At 35.7% G+C, this 27,066-nt stretch overlaps 1 protein-coding gene across 1 annotated transcript in view; it reads left to right on the top strand.

The window, feature by feature from the left end:
* The window catches only part of LOC145992595 (pickpocket protein 19-like), a 1,169,780-nt gene that overhangs the window by 162,038 nt on the left and 980,676 nt on the right, over nt 1–27,066 (top strand). The window contains exon 2 of the mRNA XM_083128951.1: nt 3,797–3,997. Coding sequence (XP_082985077.1) covers nt 3,797–3,997 — 201 coding nt within the window. The remainder of the gene's footprint in view (nt 1–3,796; nt 3,998–27,066) is intronic.

Here is a 27,066-nt window from a genome sequence, read left to right on the forward strand (position 1 = left end):
AACTAAGAAAACTAAACATTTTCAGATTAATTCATTTCGTTATTTTCATGAAATAGGATCATTTTTCATGATATGCCCCACAATCACTTCCAAGGTATGGTATGTGAGGAGAGTGTATTTGTTTTAATTGATTTAAAAGGTCACTGCATTACGCTGTTTCTGTAGTGTTTTTGGATGTTTTGATAGTAATGCCAGGCTTTCCTTATATATTAACAAGTCTCAGGTAAAACGGTGATGAAGTTGTAGAGTACAGGGAAGGGGACAAGAAAATAATTAGCAGAAATCCCTCGAAAATAAAGTAGCACACGCGCACCACTGCACATCACTTATTGTTCCCTTGCATTAGCAATTACAGAATAGGAGTTACAGATTAACATGGAATTCAGGAACCTTAAATATTACAATTTATACCTTCATTAATTTTAAAGCCTGCAAAGCACATTAGTTAAAGCTATCCGCTTCCCAACCTAAAAAAAGTTGGAGTTAAGATGTTACGCGGGGAAAGAAGTGAACTCAAAATGAAATGGCAAATCTTAAAAATACACTTCACATACAGTTCATACAACATTCACTCAGATAGACCAATTGGAACTGGACCTACAGTTACAAATGCTTTCCAAGCACTGTGTATTGTGCCTCCACCATTGATTGAACCCTGAACTCCTTCATTACAAAATGACAGGATTACCACTACACCATGTGAAAGGCTCAACATACAATTAAGTGAAATTATTTCAATTATGTATTCAATTATCGAGTTCAGGCAAAACATTGTCACAAATATTAGGTTTACTTTCAAAGATTTAATTCCAAGTATTCTACATAAACAAAACATACTAAATATGCATCAATATTTTCTTATATCCTGCTTCTATCCTATGTCATTATGGTTAGAAAATTGTACAATTATGCTTCCATGCGCTCGACTACAGATGGATGAACATTCCACTGATTTGAACTGGAAAACCATGACAAAAAATTATGCCAGACTCCCTTATGTGACAGCCAGAGAAAAGATTGAAATGGAAAGGACATCAAACTTTTAAAAAATTCACAGAATTGTTACTGCATTGACTATATAGAATATTTCTACTTACATTTGAGCAACAATGAACTCTGTGTCTAAATATGTACTTTCCCCTTGATCTGTCTGCTTTGACACTCACTTAAAGAAATAATTAAAAATGTTATTTAATGTGAAGTAACATAATGAAGTGCTGAACGTGCCATTTAGTTACATTTTGTTAATCATAAAATCGAAAAGTTAGAGTAGGCATATATGAGGAATACTTTACATTCATTGGCTACCGATAATATACGGTACGGGAATCCTGTACTGGCATGGATGAAAACACTAGTTTTACACCCAACATGTGCACTTTTACTTGCAGGATAAAATACAAATCCTTTATTAGTATTGCATTGGCTACGGATAATATACGGTACCGTAATCCTGTACTAGCATGTATGGAAACACTAATTTTAGACTCATGTGCACTTTTCCTTGGATGATAAAATATGAATATTGTATTGGTATTCCTTTGACTACCGATAATATATGGTAGTACAATAAGTACTAAAACAGCAACGTGAACACCATTTATATTTCCTGTCTTCATTTATATTTTGCTTCCCAAAATACAAAATTAGGTTAATGCAAATTTTGAATGTGAACCGCTTGCAAAATTCGTTAAAACACTGCTTTTTGCAATAAAATACTGCCACTTTCGGACATATATATATATATATATATATAAACATTGCTTACAAGAGCAAGTAGCCCCTTAACATAAACACGAAATATATTAAAACTATGACCTAAAATACGTATGCTCTATTGCATGGAGATAATATTTAAACTAGAGGTGGGACTGTGTGTATCAAGATTTGTGTTCATGCATTAGGAATTACATTGAGTTACACATGCAATTTTCACTTCCCTCCTTGTAAAATATATGTGTATATATTACGCTCAATTTGCGAATATTTTGAATACACTCACTTCTATACACTACACTTCTTGGCTTCAATTCTTACCTTTATAATTTCTCAGTCGAAGAGAAACACACTGTCGGTTTCCTTTTTCACAACATCTTCAGACATGCTTTGCCTCAGCGTCATCTCGGCGTACGTCGTGTGCATTTGTTTGTTTCGCAGTAGTAGCACCTACTCGCTGTCGTTTGAGTAGCAAACTCCGTCTGCCACTTTTAATAACGTATGTATTAACCTGCTTATACGTTTTAAAATCAATAATAACTATTCACGGCACTGATAAACGTTTTAAAACATTTAATAATTGTTATACATTTATTTCTTCTTCCAAACAGTATTTGTGAAAGAGAAGTTCGATTCATTGCCTACAGCTCTCTCTTATTTACCAGGAAAATTCTGTAGATTGAATCTACGGTGAATAACATGTACGTTTTACGGAGTAATCAATATAAAGTTACCGCAATTTTTCAGAGTAATATATTTGTTTCATGGCGAACTTGCTATAAGGACTATGTAAGGAAATTTTAATTAAGAAGATTGTAACAAAGAAGGCAAAATAATCAAAATAATCAAGGATATTCTGTGCAAATTAGTTTCAAAATAATTGCAAACTTTTCACATGTAGCATGCCTAGATTGTGTGGAACGTTAATGCTCTGAAATTAAATAACATCTCTGAATTACGTATACCTTACGGCCAGAGAGAAAAAAATAATGACCTACCAGAAACATTGGTTGAATCCTACAGAGAATTTTGTTTTGCGATCATTCTGAAACAAATATATTCAACTTAATTATTAAACTCCATACTCAATGTATCTGAATGCAAATGTTGAAAGAAAAGGGAAACATTTTGGAGAGTATTTGATTATGAACCCTTGACCCTTAATTTCTAAGAAAAAAATATATTTGTGACGCGAGAATATTTCCAAAACTCTAAAACATCGCATGTATCAAGTGCCTTGAAACGTGTTGATGATTGCGCAAGCTACTACATGTCAATGCGACGAACACATTTTTGTCGAAATTTGCGAGAATTATTAATTTTCTCTCATTGCACAGTACCTAACAAGGTGTTATTTATATTATATTTTCTATAAACTATCCGCAAATATAACAATTTGTGTTCAAACTTTACAGCTATGTCCTCCACGTGGACCACGGGCTGTTTCCAACCTCACATCAGTTTCCCTGATTCGAATTTTGACGTGCTGCATTGCAAGTATTCTCTTAAACTATTCCTCATACTTCAATTTTTTTTGTACTCTATTAATATTTTTGGCGAATATAAAATGTAAATCTCTCATAACATTGTTTCTCACCTAGTAGAAGGAACTGCTTTAAACGCGGGTAATCTCTGCTGATTCTCAAGAACTCTGTTACCAAATTAACGATTTCTGTACAGAAATCTTTCAGGGCGGTCAGGTTACATTTGAAGAAGTATCCTATTGAATAATATTAAAAAAATAGTTTATACTGAAAATAAAAATATAGTGATATAAGTGTAAAATGAAACCAACGGGAACTGCCGCCTGCCGTTTCTGACTTAAAGGAAAAGGAAATTTCTTAATGTTCACGAACAGGAACGCGTTCAGGAACGCGTTTTCTGTTCGGTCCAGTCTATTTCGAGCTCTGCTGTGTGGGTTCTCCTGTTACCGCAGTAATGTCGAAGTACATTAAATATTGTAGCAAAAACTGTTAAAGTAAGAAAGCTGATTGCTTAAAATCCATCTTATTCTTGCGAATTTCCTGTACCCTCTGTTCACTTACACGTTAATTAAAATTGTGGTTTTATACAATTACAGATTATTATGGATATGCGCTTGTGCAACAACCATAGCTTGCAGTATAGTGATAGTGATGATGTATTGGGATAACTTCCAGACTAATCCCATTACCGTAGTTGTGGAAGCAGGAGGCGAAATGTACTGGAAAACATCATTCCCTGCTATGTTTGTATGTCCCAACACACTAAATGAAGCAAGGTGCACTAGATATCTCGAAGGGTAAGTCAACGTGAAATTTTTATTCTCATATATTTCCGTGTAAAAAGTAATTAAACTAACAAACACTTTGCTAAAACAGAGGAATTAATAGCCCACCTACAAAACTTGAACGCCAACAATGATTGATTTATTCCCGCATAATGGAGGAGAAATATGAAATTGATCAGGCTATAGACCAAGCAAGCTTGCGTCAGACATTGACCCCAACGCCAGCTCACAGCTGTTCCCATGCGCAGGTCTGTTCTCTCCTTCCAGGCAATACGTCAGCTCAGGCTCGGCAATTTGTAGCGTAAAACCAGAATCCACCTCTTCCACCCACACCCATCTTATCAAGTTCAAAGTATACAGTCAACTCCCGCTCCCGTCTTTCCTCCGCAGCCAGCTACGCTAATGGTTGCTATGAGAAATTATCAAGGCCAAAATTTTTATCCCATCCAAGTTCCCAAATTCCACACTCCGCGGCGCCACCAGCTGTGGCCAGCGCTCAACTTACTCATAACACCGCCTCTAGTGACCATGTAAATAAACTTTCCATGGAGCTTGGAAATATGTGTTTACATTCTCGCGAACAACAACTGAACCCAAATTCAATGCTTAACTTTTGCGCAAACGTCTTTAAGTTTGCAAGGAATGCAAATCAAAACACCCATAACAGGGACAATAGAGCTAAAACAAGGGGACTAAAAAATTCCCCTACAGAGGTACTTATATGGCTAATCAAAGAGGAAACTATAGGTCAAACTCTGGAGGGCAATTTAGAGGAAGTAATATGTTTCAAGGTAGAGGTGAGGACCGAAATATAATAATCAGCGACAGTACAAATGCATCGGCCTGTAATTTCTCTGGCCAATATAACCATTTGAGTATTAATTGTTATTACAAACCACAAAGAGGCAATAGTTTAAACTAGAATCATCTTCGCATTTCAGGAACGAAATCGAAAATATTAGTAGAATAGACAAAGTTCCTATACTTGAGAAAGATGGATTGTATTACATCAACAGCAGTATACAAGGGTAAGAAGTAGGTTTACTTATTGATGTTGGTTCCCAGATATCAACTTATCCCTCCCACCTCCTCCGTTCCGAAAGAAAAACCTACAATGTAAAGTTAACCATTCAAGGTGTGTCTGGAACAAAACTGAATATGTCTGAAATTGTAATACTCCCTATCAATATTGGAAAATACAAATATTCGCACTCTTTCAGAATCATAGATTCTACAACCCTCCCCCCACTTTTAGGATATTACTTTTTACGAACACAGAGGTACGAGATGGCGTTAAAGACAATAAAATAACCATTCATCATTTAGGACATACTCCAAATTCCAGAATTTTGAGGTCAAAGTCCAAAACTCACCAGGTGTCGTATGCCATATTCAACCAAATTGAAAATGCAAAATTTTATACGGGGAAAGCTACACTTTCAAACACAAATCAGTTAAATCTGCGGTCAAAAACTTACCTCAATTTGACACTTACCTCATGACAATTTCTACCCCTAAGCCTGTACTTTTTATCCCATCTGCTTATGACTCAGCATGAAATAGTCCTTCCCAATGCTACAGTAAACCCTCAATCACCTGTCATTCACATACACAACCCTACTGAAAACACAATCACTTTGGAAATAGACACGATATTTGGCGAAATATCGACATGTGAAATTTTAAAGTATATCACTTACATTTGGGAAAATAAAAGCGAAGATGTCACATTTTCATTCACTTCGAGTGAAAGTAGCACAGTAAAACAACACATAAGTGAAAGTCAACAGAAATTCAATTCCTCCCAGCTCAAAGTTAACTCTGGAATCCCCCCCAGAAGAAAGAGAAAAATCCTAAAGCTCGCATACACATAAGCAGATATTTTTCTCTAGCAAGGGGATAAATTAACTAAAACTAACGTTTTGGAATACAACATCAAGCTTACAGATAACTCCTCAGTGTATGCCAAAATCTACCATATACCCTTTCATTACAGAGAACCCATGAAACAGGAAATTCAGAAGTTATTAGACCAAGGTGTTGCAGAACGTTGTGCACGAAGTCCCTATCGACACTCAGTCCTATTAATCAGGAAACCTATTTGGATCTATCTTTTTATTTCCAACCTTCGGGCTTTAAACTGTTTAATAGCTCCGATTTATATTCAAATACCACATATCTCCACGATTATGGCAGAGATGGCTGGTAAGCACTTTTACTCCATCTTGCATGTTTCAAGCGCTTTTTTTCAAGTAACCTTAACAGAGCGTTGTGAGGACATTACCGCCTTCTCCATTAACAGTCTTGGTAGCTTTAGGAATGCTCGTTTATGCGAGGGATTAAAACATCCCCCGGTTTAATGAACATCGTAACCGAGCTCGCCCTTAGTTGAATAGACAGTACAGAACTTACTTTATACATGGATGACGTGATATTATATAGTTCAAATCTCCCAGACATGATTAACCTACTGGACAGAGTCTTCCAAAACTTAGAAAAGCATCCCTTAAAATATCAACTTCTAAGTGTAGGCTTGCCTTTAATGAAGTAAAAGTCCTTGGCAATCTGGTATCTCAGAAGGGAATTTCTGAGCATATTCTTAAAACCATTTTGTAATACCCCACCCCTAATACCAAACGCAAGCTTCGTAGTTTTTTGGGACTTGTGAACTTAATTAGGCGATTTGTTCAAGGGTTTGCAGGACCGACAGAATGTTTATTCAAGCTTCTCAAAAAGAATGTCAAGTTTGAATGGACTGACGAACACCAGAAATTTTTCGAAAAACTATAACAAATGATAATTTCAGCCCTTATCCTCCGACTTTAACGACCTAAGCGCCCCTCATTTGTGTTTATTGATGCATGTGTGGATGGTATTGGTGGAGCCCTGTTACAGATTGTCGAAGAATTAAATTTACATCCCTGCGCTTACTGTTCAAAATCCTTAACACGAACGGTGGAAAAAGCTGACACATTTTCTCTTGAAATTGCAAGTGCTTATTATGTTCTTAAAACTTTTAAGTTTTTTCTAATGAATCAACGATTTGTGGTTCTTACAGACAACAAAGGATTATCCTATCTTCGCAAAACCAAAAATCCTACTTCAATTTTTGTAAGAAGAGCACTTTATTTTCAAAATTTTGAAAATCAGCGCCATTAAAAATGAACTTGCGGATTCATTTTCCCGTGCAAGCTTACCGCTTGAAAAGACTAATCATTAAAAAAGGATGACGATGATGATGTTGATGATGTGTTCTTTAGTCAAGTATTCCATACACAATCGGAAGATATTTATATTAGCACCGTACAGCGCAAAGACCCTTATTTGAGAGACATCATTGATATTTTAGAAAACAAAGATCAAGTAAGTAATCCTAGGTTAGAAAAGATCTCCTATTCTTATGTACTCAAAGATAATATTTTGCACAGAACAACATGACTCAAAGCAGGATGTCGAGATAGGCTTTGCGTTCCACACGCATTAGGAAAGAAGTGTTCGAACTCATTCATACACATAAAGTGAATGGAAGTCACCAAAGCGCACAAAAATCATATATCTTAAAGCTCATGCACTACTTTTCCCCTAAAATGAAGAAATATGTCTATGATAAGATTCGATATTGCATCCCTTGCCAGATCTCAAAGAAACTACAAGGTTCTACCCAATACATTCCAGCCATTCCCCCCTGCATCCCTTCCTTTCCAACAAATTCATCTTGACGTCTGTGGACCCTTAGTTTCTTCTAAAACACACAAATTCAAATATTTTCTATCAATAGTCAATAGTAGTACTAGATACGTCATCACAGCTCGTTGGGCTAATCATGATGCACAAAACATAGCAACAGCCCTTGTTGAAAAGGTTTTTCTAGTCCATGGTCTCCCGAACACTATTTATTTAGATTGCTCAACATCCAAATGAAGCTTACTTTCACGGGAGTTAGCCAAAATTACCGGCGTACAGCTGACACATGTAGACAGTTGTGCACATTTCACGAAGGGTTAGTTGAGAGCTCATTCAGCTATTTACAGAAAGTCATGAGAGTTTTTGAATTGCAGAAAAAGGATGCATGGTGTGACTACCTGGCTAGCGCCACGTATAGTCATAATATTACACTCCATTCTGGATTACGTTTAAATCCATATGTTACTTTGGCTATAACCCAAGGATCCTAGCTGACACAGTCATACCTACGACCCTGACAACATGTCCTAGATAAACGCACAAAGACTTGAACTCCTGACGTCCATACGTCAGACCGCTCATGACAATTTACACAAGCGTTTCGAACAACAGAAACAGTACACAGATCACACTTCTAGACAAATTCAGTACTCACCAGGCCAACATGTGTGGATCCTAGATTCCAGTCCGACTCCAGGATTTTCTAAAGCCCTTGCGTCCTCCTATAAATACAAAGGAGCTATTCTTCGAAAAGTTAACGAGAATTCCTATGAAGTCACTTTCGTTGATGGTAGGAACAAAGAGAAAACGGATACGATCACAATTTCAAGTATAAAAGCCCGCTTCGACTAGTGTCATGAAACCCCGTTCACATATGCACTAACATCTATTAATACATTCCACTCAAGTTCTCTCTCTAGCCTCCTCGCTACATACATAGCACATGCTAACATCAGACGCTCCAGCATTTTATCCCACGCATATCCCCCCTCTCCACTCTACACTTCCCATGAACGCAATGCACTTAACGAACAAATTTTTATTTTAAAAAGCCCTGGATTAAGGAACGCATTCCTAATCACCGGAACAATTATAGTAAATCCCATGCCTAATATTTAATTCCCCCTGGTATTTTAATGTTAATTTTATATAATTTGCGACTATACCCATATTAATAGTCTGAACGTATCACCTAGCTGATTTGACTCATAAGTACTTAGCGCGTTTATATTCCTGGTGAAGCAAGCCTTTTTACTTGAACTTCAACGAAGCATCCTAGTATTCACTTTACCAAAGAGCAATTAGGATTTTGATAACTTCAATGAAACTCGGACGTCACTATTTAAAAACTCCATATATTTTATCACTTATTGATGTCCTGTCTTCTGTTTTTCCATGCTATGCTCAAAATATGTATAGAAATTTATACATCGTAATTTCACATTATCAATAATTAATTATACATCTTATTAATTCATCAACGTTTTGGAGCATAACAAAATAGTAATTGACAACAACGTAAATATCATAATGCATTTTAAACACAAAATTAATCAATAAATATAATTGAAAAAAATGAACATATTTGGATCAGTCACAATACGCACCCCTTCCGGGTGAAAATTTTCGACTTATTTAAGTTCTGTAAATATCGAAAATTTTACATTTAGTTACAAACTTCTGAACATTGCATTTTTAAATTACAACATATTTCTTTTAAACAATATTAATTCAGTTCACTATGATCTCCGTATTCATTTTGTTTTAGTTGCATGCATTCAGTACATTAAACTAAAGACAATATTCTTGAATGGAAACAATCATGAACATAAATTATTACATATGAAATTGTATTTATAGCTTCTCATTGTCCGATGTAACTCTTAAAATCTTCAAACCTTCTTGCTTCACTTCTTCACAAAATCTTGGATAATTTCATCAGCAATAGTAATTTATAGATGTAGCTAATACAGGACAGTCAAGAAATACTACATATGCACTTAGATCTTCTGTTCTTCAAATCTTCCAATTCACTATCTCAGTTGGAAACTCCGTAATTATTCATATATAGCTACATGATTACTTATTTCCTTGAACAAATACATCAAGTTGTCAATTGAGTAGCAAGTAATAACATAATGCTGCGACTGTTTCTTCAAATATCATACTTATTTGCGCACACATAAACTTGTTAGGCGAAGATAATCATCACATCGTCAGGGCATCCATAGCCTTTCATAAAAGTATTGTCTACATTTATTCATGTACTTTGTAGACACATCAATTCTCAAATAAAATAATAACGATATGTAATCTAGTGGATAATTACATTTCTCATTCCTACTAGATACAATACATTGGCATAAATCAATTATTTATATGCAGAGTATATTAATCTCTGAACAAATCCTTAAACAATATCGCGCAGAAACATAATGTGCATTCACATTCTTACTTGCATGGAGCAACAATTGTCTTATTTTAACACATCAGTAGCAATAGGAAGAAGTTCCAACATTATCAGTTCCATTGTATATGCATAAAATCCACTTTTCTTTAAATTAAAATGCGAAGGATAACAAAATTTCTTAATGCATGCTTTAACAATACTTTGCCCTTGTACAAAACTTGCTTGAAGTAAATTATCTCGTCTTTCAATTTTAACATGATTTATCATTCTTGTAGAATCCGAATTAGTTTGTGATACCAAACTTGCTGATTCAGGTTGAGAATTTAATAAATTTGAATATGCAGGAAAACACTGATAGGGCATTGTATTATTATTAGCATTGCGATTCATATTCCTGTAATAGAATCGCGATTGATTGAGCAAATTTTCATCATAAAATTGTCCTGTAGGTGAACGATAATTATTTTGCCTGTAATTATTTTGGAATTTTCCTCCGTTTCTAGATCTTACCCCATTATAATTGTTTCGAGCAATAAAATTTACATGATATCCATAATTATTAGAGCTTCGCCTAAATTTGTTGAAATATCGGCCTCGAAAATTGTTTCCCTGCCGATTTTCGTAACCTTGATTGATAACAGCACTGGCATCTACCTCACTACTAGTTGGAATCTGAGTACAAACACTAGTGGTCTTCGAACGTCGAACATTAACTTGCCTCTAGTTTGTTCCGAATTCTTAAAAACCTTTGGAATATTTTCACGTTCGTTGTCTTCATTAGGAAGAACAACAAGCCCCTTTCTACTAAATTTTATTACATCTGTTCTTCTTAAAATGCTAGTAAGTTGATCTACTGAACGAATTTCGTGACAAGTAATGTGATTGGCAATATTTTCAGGTAATTGGCCAAGTATTAACTGCACAACATCTATATCTTGAGGATTTTCAACCAATTTGCAATAAATAGAGTGAGTTTTTAAAGCAAAAGTCTCTAAACTGCCATGCACACTGGGATCGTATTTGCGATTCCTCAATACGGAGAGTTGTGATTGGATAACGTCCGAAGAAGCAAACTGATAATGAATTCTTGTACAAACTGCTCATAAGAATTAAAGTAATATTTATGAGTCCGAAACCAATAACCAGCTCTCCCAATGAAGCATTGTTGAATACTTTGCAGTTTCATTTCTGTTGGCACTCCTACAACATTTAATATGTTATCCAGCTGTTCAATATATTCTCTCGCTGATTGTTGCTCTATCTTTCCCGAGAACTTAGGCAATTGAGATAGTTCACTTAATTTTAAACGTCCACTTCTTGCATTTCCATCTCCATTGCATGTATTTCTAGTTATAGGATGATCACTTTTTCCTCTCGAACTATACGGTTGATTATAACAAATATAATTTGCTCCATTTAACCCTGTGTTACCATAATCATGCAATCTAGAACCATTTACAGACGACTGATGATCATCGTGATTGTTCGAAACTGAAAATGGTACACTTGCATCACGATAAATATTACTAACACAATCATTTTGTGGATTAGGTTCTGATATGTGTGGGTTAAAATCACACCACATACAAGGAGACTTAACGCTTTTATCCAGATGACAATGTGGATTATTATGTACATTACTAACATTGTCATTATTCTTAGTAAACACAGAACTAGAAGTAGCATGTGCATTTGTAAAAAAAACAGTCGATAGCAAGCATCTGTGTAGTTATATTTCTCAGCACCTAACTCTCGATTTGGGAATAGACCTTCTGCGTGGTCACATCGGAATTTCTTTACGGAAGTTTCGTCAGAGCTAGATCTTACAGATTTATTATTCTTGTGCTTCCAACGGACATGTTTACGAGCACAAGTGTTAGTAACATTCTTGTTACCGGAAACGTTCTTAGAATAATCATCTGATACGTCACTAGACGAAGTACTGAGTCCAACATCTACATCTACATCTACTAAATAATACTTCGAATACCAGTGAGTTTGAAGCTTGACTAGTTTTTCTGTCAGACCTATGACTGATTGATTTTGCATGGATGCCTATTATTAACATTCCATGCAGATAAAAGTTTTTTTTAAGCTTTTTTGCTTCTTGGTTGGTCTACTATAATAATTCAAATAAAAATATAGTAGAAACTGAATTTCCATTTCGTAACGTATTTCTGTTAATTTACCTCCAACTTCTGCTCCATGGAACAATGATGATGAATAATTAATTGATAAAATGGATGATTGGAACAAAGATAATGATATAAATACATACTTAAAACCAGGATTCGAACCTGGAGGAACCTCACTCCATATAGCGTTGCAATCATCACTCTACTATGAAAATATTTCTAACAATTATTTTGCCAATTTCTTTTTTAGGCTCACCATATTTAACATTCATTATAAAGTTAGATCATTGAAGTGAGCTCATATCGTGAACCAAACTGCCCTTCAATAACAGGACGATATCGTTAAGCAATATAGTGCCAATTGGATCCATTATTTTCAAATCCATTTACTCAACATCTGTAAGTTCGATTATTAACTCAACTTGTCTAGGTTGTAACAATGTAATATCAATATTTTTTAAACATGTTTTGTAAGTTCATAGTCTCATATACGATGTTAAAACTATTTTTATTTATTCCTTTTGCATATGAGCATTTGAGAAACTAATCGAAGTGTCTTCTACAAATAGTAAAGAGCACTATTGAAATTTGTACAAAAGGACAATAGGTTTGACCGACAATGGCAGTTGCGTACCATGCCAGTTGGTGTATAAGCTTCTACGGAATATACTGTAAATCAACAAAGTGGACTGTTTGAACTTTACATGGAAGAGTACATACATTTTTGCTTGCTAGCGTAGACACTTGATAGAATGGTGATGATTTACTAGAAATCAAGAGTCCAAAAATATGCTCAAGAAATTATGTTTCAAGCCTTAATAATATCTGATAGCAAGTGGTCATCAATTATAAATTGCATATTAGGGGAAACAGGAGAAAAAAAAACAGTGCCAGGGGTGTGACTTACTTGTCTTGTCTGTCAAGCATTAGTACGCATTCATTGATATTCTTGCAAGTTTAATTTTTTAGAGGTATTTTCAAAAATCTGAAGAAAATAAATTTCTTCCTGAATACGATGATGATTTGCAAAAAGCATATCTCTCAGACAGTGGCGGCAATTAGGGGGAGGGGCAGATGGCCCCCACTTTTACCCCAATACTATACAAACTCTTATCTACCAAGAGAAATTAAAGTGTCCTTGCCCTCTCCCAGTTTTGGAACCCAATAGCTAACACTGCTCTCAGAGAACGCAATAATGTTTTGCATAGTACGATAAAGAAAAATAATAAATATACATTGAAACAACAACGTAAATGATTTTATATATCAGGAAAATCTAGTTTTAGTAGTCCCTGTAAACAATTATTTTGTAACTTCTATTTTAATGGTATTTATTACTGTATTGTATCTTCCCTCGAAATACGTTTTTTAAATCTTCTTTATACACAGAAAGGCGAATTGGGACTGTACCTACAGTTTAAAGTGGGATCCAAACCACTATATACAGTCACCGGCAATAAAAATGGGACACCTATATTCTGAAATACCTGCATCCCTGCAATGCGTTATGTGTGTTGCCTAACTTAACGGCAGTGACAGAACTTGCCATTGAAAATTTGCTATTACAATTCACTCATCGCCGTAAATTTAGAGAACACACAAGACGCATTGCAGAGAAGGGAGACTTTCAGAATCTAGTTGTCCCATTTTTATTTGACTATCACTGTACACTCACCGTCTATCGAACATGGGACTCCTGTATTACAAGGCGATTACGTTACCACTTTGCCAAGGGAGAGGCTCAACTTCCCTCGCAATTCATACCAATATGTTGCTGAACTCGATGATATATCAGCAGTGTTTGAATTGTTACTCTTTAAAAGTAACTCCGAGTTAATCACTTGAGAAAGTAATTCGCATATAATTACTGTTATTACTGTTCTTTATAAAGTACTTGACATAGTTATTATTACAGTTACTTTACTCTAGATTTGTTTCATCTCGTAAGACGTTGTTCGGACCATGAGTTGCAACCGCGATGTCCTTTTCACCACCGATGACCACGAAATGCTAAGCATTAAGTGTCACGAAATTATAACTTATTTCTTACATTTCATGTACAAACATTGAGGCAATAAAATTCACAGTAAACTTCTGTTACAAAGCAATGACGATTAACATTTCATTTCATTTTGCTGAGCAAACCAAATATTTTTTAGAATTTTTGTTGAACTATAAAATTACTGTGTGTCCATGAGAATTGTTGGAGATTATGTATGTAATATTATATTGTAAGTGTTCTAATACAAATAAACTTGGGATACATCCTGGCTCTTGACGAAAAAAATACAAAATTGTCCTCGTGGTCTCCGGATTTTAATAATCATCAATTCATTGATTGATTGATTGATTTGCTTTATTTTACTTCGCTTTTTGTGCCACTTTTGGCTAGTTTACGATGATAGAGATGAGTGGATATGATGAAATTGATGAATGGACACTCACGAGCATCTATGCCCAGGCCAGGATTCGAACCCGGGACCCCTGGCGTCGTTGCGCTATGTGCTAACCACTCCGCCGCGGGGGCCGGCTTTAATAATCGTCAATTTACCCATTATTTGAGGAGAACATTTGGTTCAAGTTAATATTTCTTTCCCTGCAGTAAAGTAATTGTACAACTTACTAGTTAGGTGGAAAAATAACTGAGTTACAATTACTAATTTCATAACGTAAGTAGTTTACAGTTACTGTTACTTGAAAATGTTACTGATTCTTCCAAATATTCTACATCAGCTGCAGAACTGAAAACCAGAATAGACCAAATCCGTAAAGAACTATGAAACAGGACATTGTGTGGTGACATGACATGCAAATAAATTAGGTGCGCTACAAAACTGTATTTAATATTGAACTATTATAAAAATAACAAATATGTGTTCTATTGTGTATCCAGGATTCTTCTGACAATTTTCTTTCAAAATCGCAATATTAAAACTCAGTAAAAATAAGGGTGCAGAATTACATGTTTATTCACTTGAAGGATAAAAGATTGAGGACCATTAGAGAGCGCTAATAATTATAAATATTTACAAGATGTTCACTGAAATTCTGCAAATGTTTGAAGAAAATCTGCTAACGTCAGCGATAAAAGATATAAATATGTTCAAGTACTGTCATATACTGTAAAGTGAATTCTACAGTCCATGCAGGATTCGCTTCAAACGTAATTTCAAAATGTTTTCAATTATTTCAATTACTCTTCTTACTTTATGCATTTCGTGTTTGAATTAACTACAGCTATCTTTGTATGTTCTCTTCTGCTTTCGAAATATTAAAAGAAATACATAATACAATAAAAGGAATTTTATATTACTATTACGACAATTACTATCTTGCATTCCAGATAAATTGTTGTACTTTTTTCAATAAGAACATACAACTAAAATCTCATGATAAACAATTACGTCGGTCCACATCTCATTAGATTTTTCAATAAAATCTGCTAACCAACGTGACGTCATATCCCATCAAGGAGTACCCTAATCGTCCAACCTGTATGTATCTACCTTGATTACGCGGAGATCTGGCAACATGGCCCTCGGTTGCCATGGCAAACGGTGCTGCCATCTGTTATCGAAAAATTACCACAAAATTGCGTTTAGTACGGCCTTAACGTGTTTGGCAGGTGGCAACACACCAAGAGGATCTGCTTCAGTCTTCCTCTTGACCGAAGTCGATGGTTGTGACGCCGGGTCTCCAGTATCCTTACAATTAAGCTGATGCTTTTTGACATATGCAACTGTAAAGCTCTTGTAACACTTAGGACACATCCCTGTTGCCGATAAATGCTTGCCAGGCACACAGGTACGACTATGTCGCGCATAATGAGCATACGAAATACTTTTATTACATGTAAGACAAATTTTTGTGGGATGCATTTTTTGGGGGGGTATGTTTATTTACATATATATATGCCGATATACGGATGTGTGATTTTAGATGTCGAATCCACAATTGCTTCCCACGTACTGTTGTGTAATTAGGTACAGCAATATAAGAAAAAAATAATTGTTCTTAGAATTTTTTTTTACAAATCATAATTAATTAATTATATTGTATAAAAAAATATTTTGCTATTCACCACGTAACGCAAATCTACAAGGAACACTGCAACAAGATGTCCGTACTCTCCAAGCTGCTTTCGCAAACTATGACTGACTGTCCTATGCACCCCTTATATAACCTCGATTTATTTATGACGTATTTTTCCTCCAATCAGAAGAGACCACGTTAAGTATGACGTATTTTTCCACCAATCAGAAGAGACCACATTAGATATGAATCATCACATTACATCATAATTTATTGCACAATCGGAAGATATGAATCATCACATTACGTAATAACTTGTCGCGCAATCAGAAGATATGAATCATCACATTAGGTATTTTTTAACTAATCAGAAAACACAATATCAAGTGCAAAAAAAAAAAAGTTACTCGAAAACCAGCTAAATTTACTCAAGCTTTTATTTTTCATGAACACAATGTCAAGAGCATCTACCTCTAGCGCAGGTTGCTTGTTGCCGATATATTACAACTTACAGACTGATAAGAGCTTATGCAAGAGCACCCTGCTTGGCGAACTGTAGAAGCCACAATTACCTAACTTATTTTTTTAAATATATTATTAAAATCTATCTAATGTCTGAATTAAAAAAAAATATTATATTTGTTAACTGTTTAAGGGAAATTTTTGCAAAATACCCCGACAGCGTTTCAGCTACTAGGACCTCATTACCATGAGCCTAATCCTAGTAAGCCACATACACACCTGTTCTTCGTATCGCATATGCTAGTAAGTCAGATGACATACTGGGAGAATCACATTTCCCCCAATGATCCCACCACAACAAACGTCGCACATGCTAGAAGAAACAGGATCAGGAGATTTTATGCTAAATTACGGCAGCCTGTATGCAGTTATAGGCAAATCATCAAAAGAGCGCTCTAATATACAATGATTTCTCCTACCATGTACCCTAACATACAATTTAACATAACAAGTAAAATTTCGATTCGTCTATATATACCCAACAAAACTCAGAAACTGTCATACGCGAGAGCTATATTTTGCAACAACTATAATTACCCAACACTAGCAACAAGAACAAAAAAAATATATCAATTACTTGTATAATATTAATTAGTAACTTTAGATAACATTAATTATTCGTTTTCAGTTGTAATTAATTTAAAAAAAAAACAATTAATAACATGTTAGGTGATGATAACCAAGTGCAAAAAGCATTGCATTTTTTTTACACACAAACAAAGCACCACTTAGTTCACAAAACATCTAACAAATGGTAGATAGTTACATGGTTCTAGTTAGGATGATGATTTTTGGTTTGTTGGATAGGGGTTGAAGAAGACTATTTGTTGTAGTGACCACAGTATTGTTTTTTTTTTGTGTTTTCTGTTCTCTTACGAGAATTAATATAGGTTGTCATAGAACCCTCCAATTCATGACTTAGCAAAAAATCTGTTTGCGGATTCATCATGTACGCCTATATCTGAGAAAAAATAGAACCTATGCTCGGAAATCCAAAATGGCGACCGGAAGTGGGGTTATCTTGGAAACGGTAAGGCTTAGGAAAAATCTGTTTACGGATTCATCATGTACACCTATACGTGAGAAAAAGTATGAATAGAACTTATGTTCGGAAATCCAAAATGGCGACCGGAAGTGGGGTTATTTTGGAAACGGTAAGACTTAGGAAAAATTTGTTTGCTGATTCATCATGTACGCCTATACGTAAGTAAAATGTGAATATAACCTATGTTCGGAAATCCAAAATAGCGACCGGAAACGGGGTTATCTTGGAAACGGTAAAACTTAGAAAAAATCTGTTTGCGGATTCATGATGTACGCCTATATGTGAGTAAAATATGAAAAAAAACTATGCTCGGATATCCAAAATGGCGACCGGAAACGGGGTTAACTTGGAAAGGGTAAGACTTAGGAAAAATCTGTTTGCGGATTCATCATGTACGATTATATGTGAGTAAATATGAAAAAAACCTATGCTCGGAAATCCAAAATAGCAACCGGAAACAGGGTTATCTTGGAAACGGTAAGACTTAGGAAAAATTTGTTTGGGGGTCACCGAGCTATATTTCGGGCAATAAAATACAACAACTCACCCTAAGACAAGTGTCTAAAACAACAGCATACCCTTTCACAAGAGAAGAGGGGAAGAGAACATTAGTAGTGTAATTGATGCTACAACCAGCACAGGAAAGTATGAACCCCCCTCAAGCAGATTTGCATACACTTAAAACAAGCTCAACATGCCCATATGAGCTTTTTGCTCAAGTGTGGAACCCTCCTAATCCAAGATTTTTGTAAAAAATGCCCTTCGGAAAGTATGACCCCCCTCAGATTGATTTGCATATACTTATAAAAGGCACTTCTGAGAGATTGTTGTCCATAAACTTGTCAAAAATATGCCCCTCTTGATATTTTTTTTGGCTACACCTAAAACTAAGCCAAAAAGCCACCCACACCCACCCACCTACACCCACACATATTTACTTCCGGTCTACTTCCGGTTATACAGTATAACTTAGAATAGACAAGACAGGACAAGAATATACAAGATTCAACAAGGCAGGACACAATATTACAGGTTAGGACCAGTCCAGACAAGATTAAACAAGACAGGACAAGAATAGACAAGATTGGACAAAACAGGACAAGAATAAACAAGATTGGACAAGACAGGACAAGAATAGACAAAATTGGACAAGACAGAACAAGAATAAACAAGATTCAACAAGACAGGACAAGAATAGACAAGATTCAACAAGGCAGGACACAATATTACAGGTTAGGACCAGTCCAGACAAGATTCAACAAGACAGGACCAGTCCAGACAAGATTCAACAAGACAGGACAAGAATAGACAAAATTGGACAAGAGAGGACAAAAATAGACAAGATTCAACAAGACAGGACAAGAATAGACAAGATTCAACAAGACAGGACACAATATTACAGGTTAGGACCAGTCCAGACAAGATTCAACAAGACAGGACAAGAATAGACAAAATTGGACAAGAGAGGACAAAAATAGACAAGATTCAACAAGACAGGACAAGAATATACAAGATTCAACAAGACAGGGCACAATATTACAGGTTAGGACCAATCCAAATAAGATTGGACAAGACAGGACAAGAATAAACAAGATTGGACAATTAATAAACAGAAATTTTGATTAGCTAAAACAAACAAAGTTTTGATTGGCTAAAGCAAGCAAGGTTTTGATTGGTCCGACAAAACTATATAAATCAGTGCACAGTGCAGATTCTTCACCATTGCTGGATCGGCAGTGGAACCCACAAGTGGGGGGCAGAACCTGAACAGGCTCCACCAAAGTATAGGAGTCTTGAAGCATATAATTTGGCGGAATAACCCAAGTAAGGTCATAGAGACAATATACACTGATACAATAAAAGCCAATTTTTGGCAAAAAAAAGGGGGGGAAAGGGGGGAAAAAACCTGCGGCACGGCCAGTTCCTCTGCACGGATCAATACTCGGGGCAGTTTCTCAGATTCCCGCACCGCGGAGCTGCGACACGGCCAGTTCCTCTGCACGGATCAATACTCGGGGCAGTTTCTCAGATTCCCGCACCGCGGAGCTGCGGCACGGCCAGTTCCTCTGCACGGATCAATACTCGGGGCAGTTTCTCAGATTCCCGCGCCGCGGAGCTGTGGGATTAATACTCCCCGCCCGGGCAGTTCTATTCCCGCCAAAGTAGTTCCTAAATACAAAACTCAAGAACTAATTGACATAAAGCTATGCAGTTTTTTTGTCTGCACTGAACCCAACTGATATTTTTTATTAAGCATAGAATTTTGATTTGATTCCCAAGAAATTTTATATAAATACCAAAGCCAAAAATATTAACACACACACATATACACACACACACACAAAGCACAGTGCTGAACCCAACTGATATTTTTATCCAGCATAGAATTTTGATTTGAATCCCAGGAAATTGTATATAATAAACAACAACAAAAATGCCAAGTCAAAAATATTGTAATCAATGCAATAAGAATATATCCAGCCCCAATTGGGCCAAGCACCAAAAGATTTGTAACCCGGACAAATACAGAACTCCCACAAAAATATGCCCCAAATGCCATAGAAAATACAGCATGCAATACTTCACATATACACATAAAAATACTTGCTCTGCACAGTCATCAACATTGCCCCCACAACCATCCACATCTGGTCTGAAAAGAAAGCATGAAGCACCTGTTAATGCTGGACCAGCAAAGCAGCTACGCTATGCACCCATCCATAGCAGTTTTAATGCCCAACTTAGGGATTATCGCTTTGTATCAGAGCCAAGATGTGGCATTGAGAATTTTTTGAACAATATAAATCCTGATCTGCAGGCAATTCTTAATGCACAAAATGGCTCTTATAAGCTCTCCCTCAAATTGTTTAATCAATATAAGAAACCAAATGGCACAAAATTTACACAGCCCCACATAACAGAAACTGTACCGGTATATTCAAAAGCAAATTTAGATAAAATAATAAGCAGGTTGATAGAACAATTGAATATTAAACATTCTGAATTTGCTGGAAAAGAGTCTGGATGGAGCCTATGCGGCTCTCCACACAAGTTATATGTTAATATTTCTGAATTCAGCCCATTACAAGGATCTACATATCTGCCATTACCTGATAATATTAAAAACAAACAAGCCGTGGTTAATATTGAAAATAATGATGAGAAATGCTTTTTGTGGTGTATTTTAGCTGCTTTGTATCCAGTTTCAAGGAATCCTCAGAGAATAAGTTATTACAAACAGCATGAACATGATTTTGACGATGCAATGGAGGGTTTAGAATATCCAATGTCTGTTCAGAATATTGATAAATTTGAAAAAAAGGCCAGGCATATCAATGGCAAACAATTATCTATTAATGTATTCATTTGTTCCACTGGCCGTGGCAATTGCTTGATAGCACCTCTCAGAATCAGTACATTTGATGATGATTCTGCTGTTCCGATTGATCTGCTCTTAATTGAAGGGGATGATACACACCATTATACTCTGATACATAATCTTGAAGCTTTAGTCAGAAAACAACTAGACAAAACTCATAGAATATTTAAGTTGTGCAGAAGATGTTTAACTGTATTTGATGGTCAAAAAATGGTAAATGGGGTTCGTGAAAAAAATGCAGAAATTTGCTAAAAACAAGTTAATTGAGCATCTGAAATACTGTGGCAACTATAAACCTGTTCATATGGTGATGCCTAATCCAAGTGAAAATTGCAAATTCAAAAAGTTTGAAGCCTTGTTGGAACACCCAGCATATATTGTCTGTGATTTTGAATCAAACCTCAAACCTCTTGCATTCTGCAATCCAGATCCTGAAGAATCTTCAATTACACCATACCAGCTACATGAACCTTCCAGTTTATGTTATATAGTTATACGGGATGGTGTAGCTAGTGAGCCGCGCTTATACTTGGGACCAGATGCCATCAAAATATTTGCACATAGAATAGAAAATGAGTGCCGTGACATAGCATCTAACATCTTATTAAAATCAAAACCCATGTTGCCTTTAACAGAGAAACAGATTGAAGATTTCAACAATGCAGAAAAATGCCCGGTATGTGATTCTGAATTTTCAGATACAAATATCAAGGTGAAACACCATTCTCATACAGATGGTAAATTCTTAATGGCCCTGTGTAATAGTTGTAATATTAAGATCAAGAGACCAAGATTTGTCCCCATATTTTGCCATGGAGCATCCAATTATGATTTCCATCATCTGATCAGGTACGAGGGGTTTGACAAGCAGAATTTAAATATTTTAGCTGAAAATGATGAAAAATATATTGCCATTAGCAAAATAATTAAAGTTAATGGTGTTTCTATTCACTTAAGATTTCTTGATTCATACAGAATTTTATCGGCTAGCCTGGCTACACTGGCCACTCAATTATCTGATGATCAATTCAAAATTACATGTGCATTGTTTCCAAATCAGGACCTGAAATTAATTAGGCGGAAGGGTGTATATATATATGACTATGTTACAGATTTTTCTAAATTTGATGAGTGTTCTTTGCCACCACAAGAAAAGTTTTACAGCAAAATCAGAGGATCTGGAATCACTGATGATGATTATCACCATGCCCAATTGATGTGGAACAATTTAAAATGCAAGACATTTCGTGATTATCACATGGCATATTTGAAACTTGATGTGACCCTCTTAGCTGATATAATACAGGCATTCAGAAAATCTTCTATGCAAAATTATAGACTGGATCCAATAAATTTTTTCAGTGCCCCGAGCCTAGCATGGGCCGCAATGTTTTTCAACACCAAAAAGCCATTGGATCTGATCCAAGATCAAGATAAGTATCTGTTTATGGAGAAAGGTATAAGAGGGGGGATGGTGCAATGTTCTCAGAGATATGCCAGAGCAAATAACAAATATATGCCTGATTATGATCCAGCACGGCCATCAAATTATATACTGTATGTAGATGCCAACAGCCTCTATGGTCATGCCATGATGCAAAAACTGCCATATGCAGGGCTTGAATGGGTTGAAGATTTCAATATTGAAGATCTTCAGGATTTTGATGACAGTAACTATGGGCTGTTCTTAGAAGTTGATCTGACAATTCCTGATGATTTGCACAATAAATTTTCTGATCTGCCCCCAATTCCCGAGGTTAAGTGCTCACCTGGCTCTAAACAGAAGAAGCTCATGATGACACTGGAGCCGAAACAGGATTATGTCATATATTACAAAAACCTCCAGTTCCTGATGAAACATGGTGTTCAAGTGACCAAAATTGGAAAAGTTTTGAGGTTCAGGCACTCAGAATGGTTGAAACCATACATTGATACAAATACAGAGCTTAGAACATCTGCAAAGAGCCAATTTGATAAGGGCTTGTTTAAATTGATGGTCAATTCTGTATATGGCAAAACTATTGAAAATGTCAGGAAACATACCGATGTTAAAATAATTACTGACCCCAGCCTGAGCAAAAAATTGGTTGCAAAGCCTAATTTCAATTACAGAAGAATTTATGATGAAAATATGGCACTTTTCAACATGAAAAAACAAAGATTAAGTTTGATAAACCTATTTATGTAGGGGCTGTGATATTGGAATTGGCCAAATTACATATGTTAACATTGTATTATGATGTGTTGAAACCTTTTTATAAGGATCGTGTAAAATTGATGTACATGGACACGGATAGTTTTGTTCTTGATATTCAAACAGAAGATGTTTATCAAGATATAGCACAGCCTGAATTGTTTAAATATTTTGATACCAGTGAACATACAAAGATTCAACCCTACAACAAAAAGGTGCCTGTCAAGTTAAAAGATGAGTCACTTGGTGATGTTATTGTGGAATTTGCTGGGTTAAGTGCCAAGATGTACACTTTTGAAACATGTAGTGGCGCTGTTGCCAAAAAGGCCAAGGGTATTGGCAAAGTATCTGTTGAAAAAGAGCTCCAATTTGAAGATTATAAAAATTACCTCAAATCCCAGAATTTAATCAAAACATCAGAATCCAGAATTCAGAGTGTGGATCACTTATTGACTTCAAATATTGTAAGAAAAGTGGCTCTGGACCCACATGATGATAAGAGATGTATTTTATCATGTGGCATACATACTTTACCATGGGGGCATTGTGATTTGAAAAATGGGAATCAATGCCCAATTACAGAGCATGATTTGAAATAAATAAACATGCCTATGAACTTATTTGGGTTCAAAAAACAAGGTATTATGGACCTGCCGACACCACAACCCTCTTCTGATATAATATCTAAACTGAGTGGTTTCTTAATTATTCATCTGAACAGCATACTTACAGATGTTGATGATGAAACAGGTAAAACATTGTACATATTTAACAATAATTTAAATCATTACCAATTACCTGTAGGTGGGCAATTGCAATTTATTACAACCCCTGAGGGTTATGTCAAGATTTCAGTAGGGAGAAATATTTACAGAATTAAGCACTCAAACATGATTTCTGGCACTGTTTATACTGTTTCTGCTGGTGACTGCTTATATATTGAGGTCCCGGGATCATATGACAAGCTTATACCCTTTTTTATAGAATTAAGAATCAGATACTCTATAATAAATAACCACTAAATCAAAAATGCCTTATGATATATTTGGCCATACAAGGCAGGAAGATCACAGTGATGAGATTCTGATGCTTGATGTCAGAGTCAAGAAATTAAGAAGTGATTTACAAGCTTTACAAACCACACTCAATGCCAGTCTTCAATTAGAAATTACAAATTTGCAATCACAATGCATAGACCCTCTTCTTAAAATTGATTCTGAACTCAAATTGTTGCTTCAAAAATATACTGATCTGGCAACATTAGATAATTTTCAAAGTTTAGAAGAAGCTGTAGCAGCTCTTCAAGCCAAATTTAAGACCCAGGCCACCAATTCTGAGCAATTGAAACAACAATTGGAAGAGCAGATAAATAATATCCAGGCACAGCTCCAAACAATTGTCAAAAGCATAAAATCACAAGAAGATTTTGATCTAGTGATTTCCACTCTAAAAGAACAGATTCAATCACTCCAAATACCTAATCTGGATCCTCTGCACAATGCCATAGCCGAGGTTAAAGAAAAAATTGAGACACTTGAAAATTTTATGAACAACTTGCCATCTTCTGATGCTTTGAATGCAATAACTCGGAGTGTAGCAAATATTAAGCTGCAACTTGAAACATATGAAGATTTTGGAAAAATTCAAAGTTCCATAACCCATCTTGAAGGTACAATAGCAGCAGTGCAAAATGATTTGGCAAATGTACTAGAAGCCCGATTGCCCGGTATTGTAGATACTCTTGTTAGTGTCCAGCACCAAATCACAAAGCTTGAAAACCTCAACACTGAATCTGAACTATCTCATTTTCATCATTTGATTGATGATATTCAAACAAAACTTGATATTTTACAACAATCCACACCCACTCAGGCAGATATAGCCCTGCTCCAAAATGCTATGCAAAATGTGGCTGATGCTTCTGAATTAAACAATGTAAAATTGGCACTTGAATCTTTGCAAAATACAGTATCAAATCTTCCTACATCACAGGAACTTAAAAATATTAAGAGGGCAGTGAATCGCATATTGAAATCAGAAGATATCAAGAATATCCAAGCAGAGATCAAACATCTCACTCAGACAGTGGCCACTCTACCAACCAATCAACATATTAATGAACTGCATGCCCTGTTTGAGGATATCAGAAGACAGGTCCATGATCTTACTGCTCAAAATTCAAAATTGGCAGTTGTTGAAAATTTGCAACAAATTGTAGCTAATATCAAGCAACAGCTAGGAACCATGGAATCCAATCAAGCAAATGCTCTGTCTGTTTTTGCCACCCAGCTTCAAGAAATTGTGCAACAATACAAGAAACTTGTTGTGGACATAAAAATTAAGCCAGGCCATGATGATGTTGTTAGGACCATCAATGAGCACCTTGAATCTGTAACAAGCAGATTGCTCACAGCAGAAAAAGAAATAACAGCCATAATCGAGAATCCAAAACATACAGTAATTCTTGAATTGTACAGCATCCCCAACAAAGAATATGATTCACCATTTACACCAGGTGGCAAAATATATATGCTGTCCCCTGCACAATTTTATTACCAATTTTTTGTTGGGGGCACACTGAGACCAATCAAGATCAAATATTGGCTTCAACCACAGGCATACCACTACCCCACCTTATCAATAACAAATGCTGATAACAAAATAAAAATCACCAGTGTAGAGTTAGAGGATTTTACAGATCCCAATACATTAGAAACAGCCTATGCTGAAGATGATGGCTCTCTGGAATTTAAAATACAAATAGGGGACAAATTATATTTAGAAAATCCTGTAGTATCAGCTGCTGAACACCCCATAGTTGCAATATTCTTGTTTACATATTATGTCTAGAAAAATTATTGTTGATGAATTACACAGACAGGCCAGACATAATTTTAAGAGACTCCCAGTAGTTACAAAAGGCATAGATGATTTATGGCAGAGCGACTTGATTGAAATAGCAAGTGGGCAGTTGAAAAACTTAGACAAAATCAACAAGGGCTACAAGTATCTACTCACTGTAATAGACACATTTTCAAAATTTGCCTGGGCTGTGCCACTCAAATCCAAGACTGGGGCATGTGTTACAGAAGCCATCAGAACAATCATCAATCAGAGTGGAAGATCACCGCGCTATTTGCAAACAGATAATGGCAAAGAATTTTATAATTCAGTGTTTCAACAATTTATTAAAAGCCAGGCAATAAAACATTACTCGAGTTACAGTGATCTCAAAGCCTCAATTGTAGAGAGATTCAACAGAACCCTAAAAAATCTTATGTATAAGCAATTTACCCTCCAAGGTAATTATAAATGGATTAATATTCTTCCACAACTTCTACATAAATATAACAACTCGGTCGATTCCACAATCAACATGAAACCCTCTGAAGTAACTTCATCTGATGAGCAAAATTTGATCAGGACTGTTTATTATCCTAGATACCAGCCAACAACAAGAAAGGCCAAATACAGGGTGGGTGATCAAGTAAGAATCAGCAAATATAAGCACTTGTTCAAAAGAGGTTTTACACGAAACTGGAGCACTGAATTATTTACAGTGGTTCAAGTTAAACCTGGGACCCTTAACACATATATAATAAAATATCACCGAGGAGAAATTCTCAAAGGCAGATTCTATGAAGAAGAACTAAGCAAAACTAAACAGCCTGACACATATC

This window comes from Lepisma saccharinum, chromosome 9, assembly GCF_977018435.1.
Source record: "Lepisma saccharinum chromosome 9, izLepSacc3.1, whole genome shotgun sequence".
Taxonomy (NCBI): Eukaryota; Metazoa; Arthropoda; class Insecta; order Zygentoma; family Lepismatidae; genus Lepisma; species Lepisma saccharinum.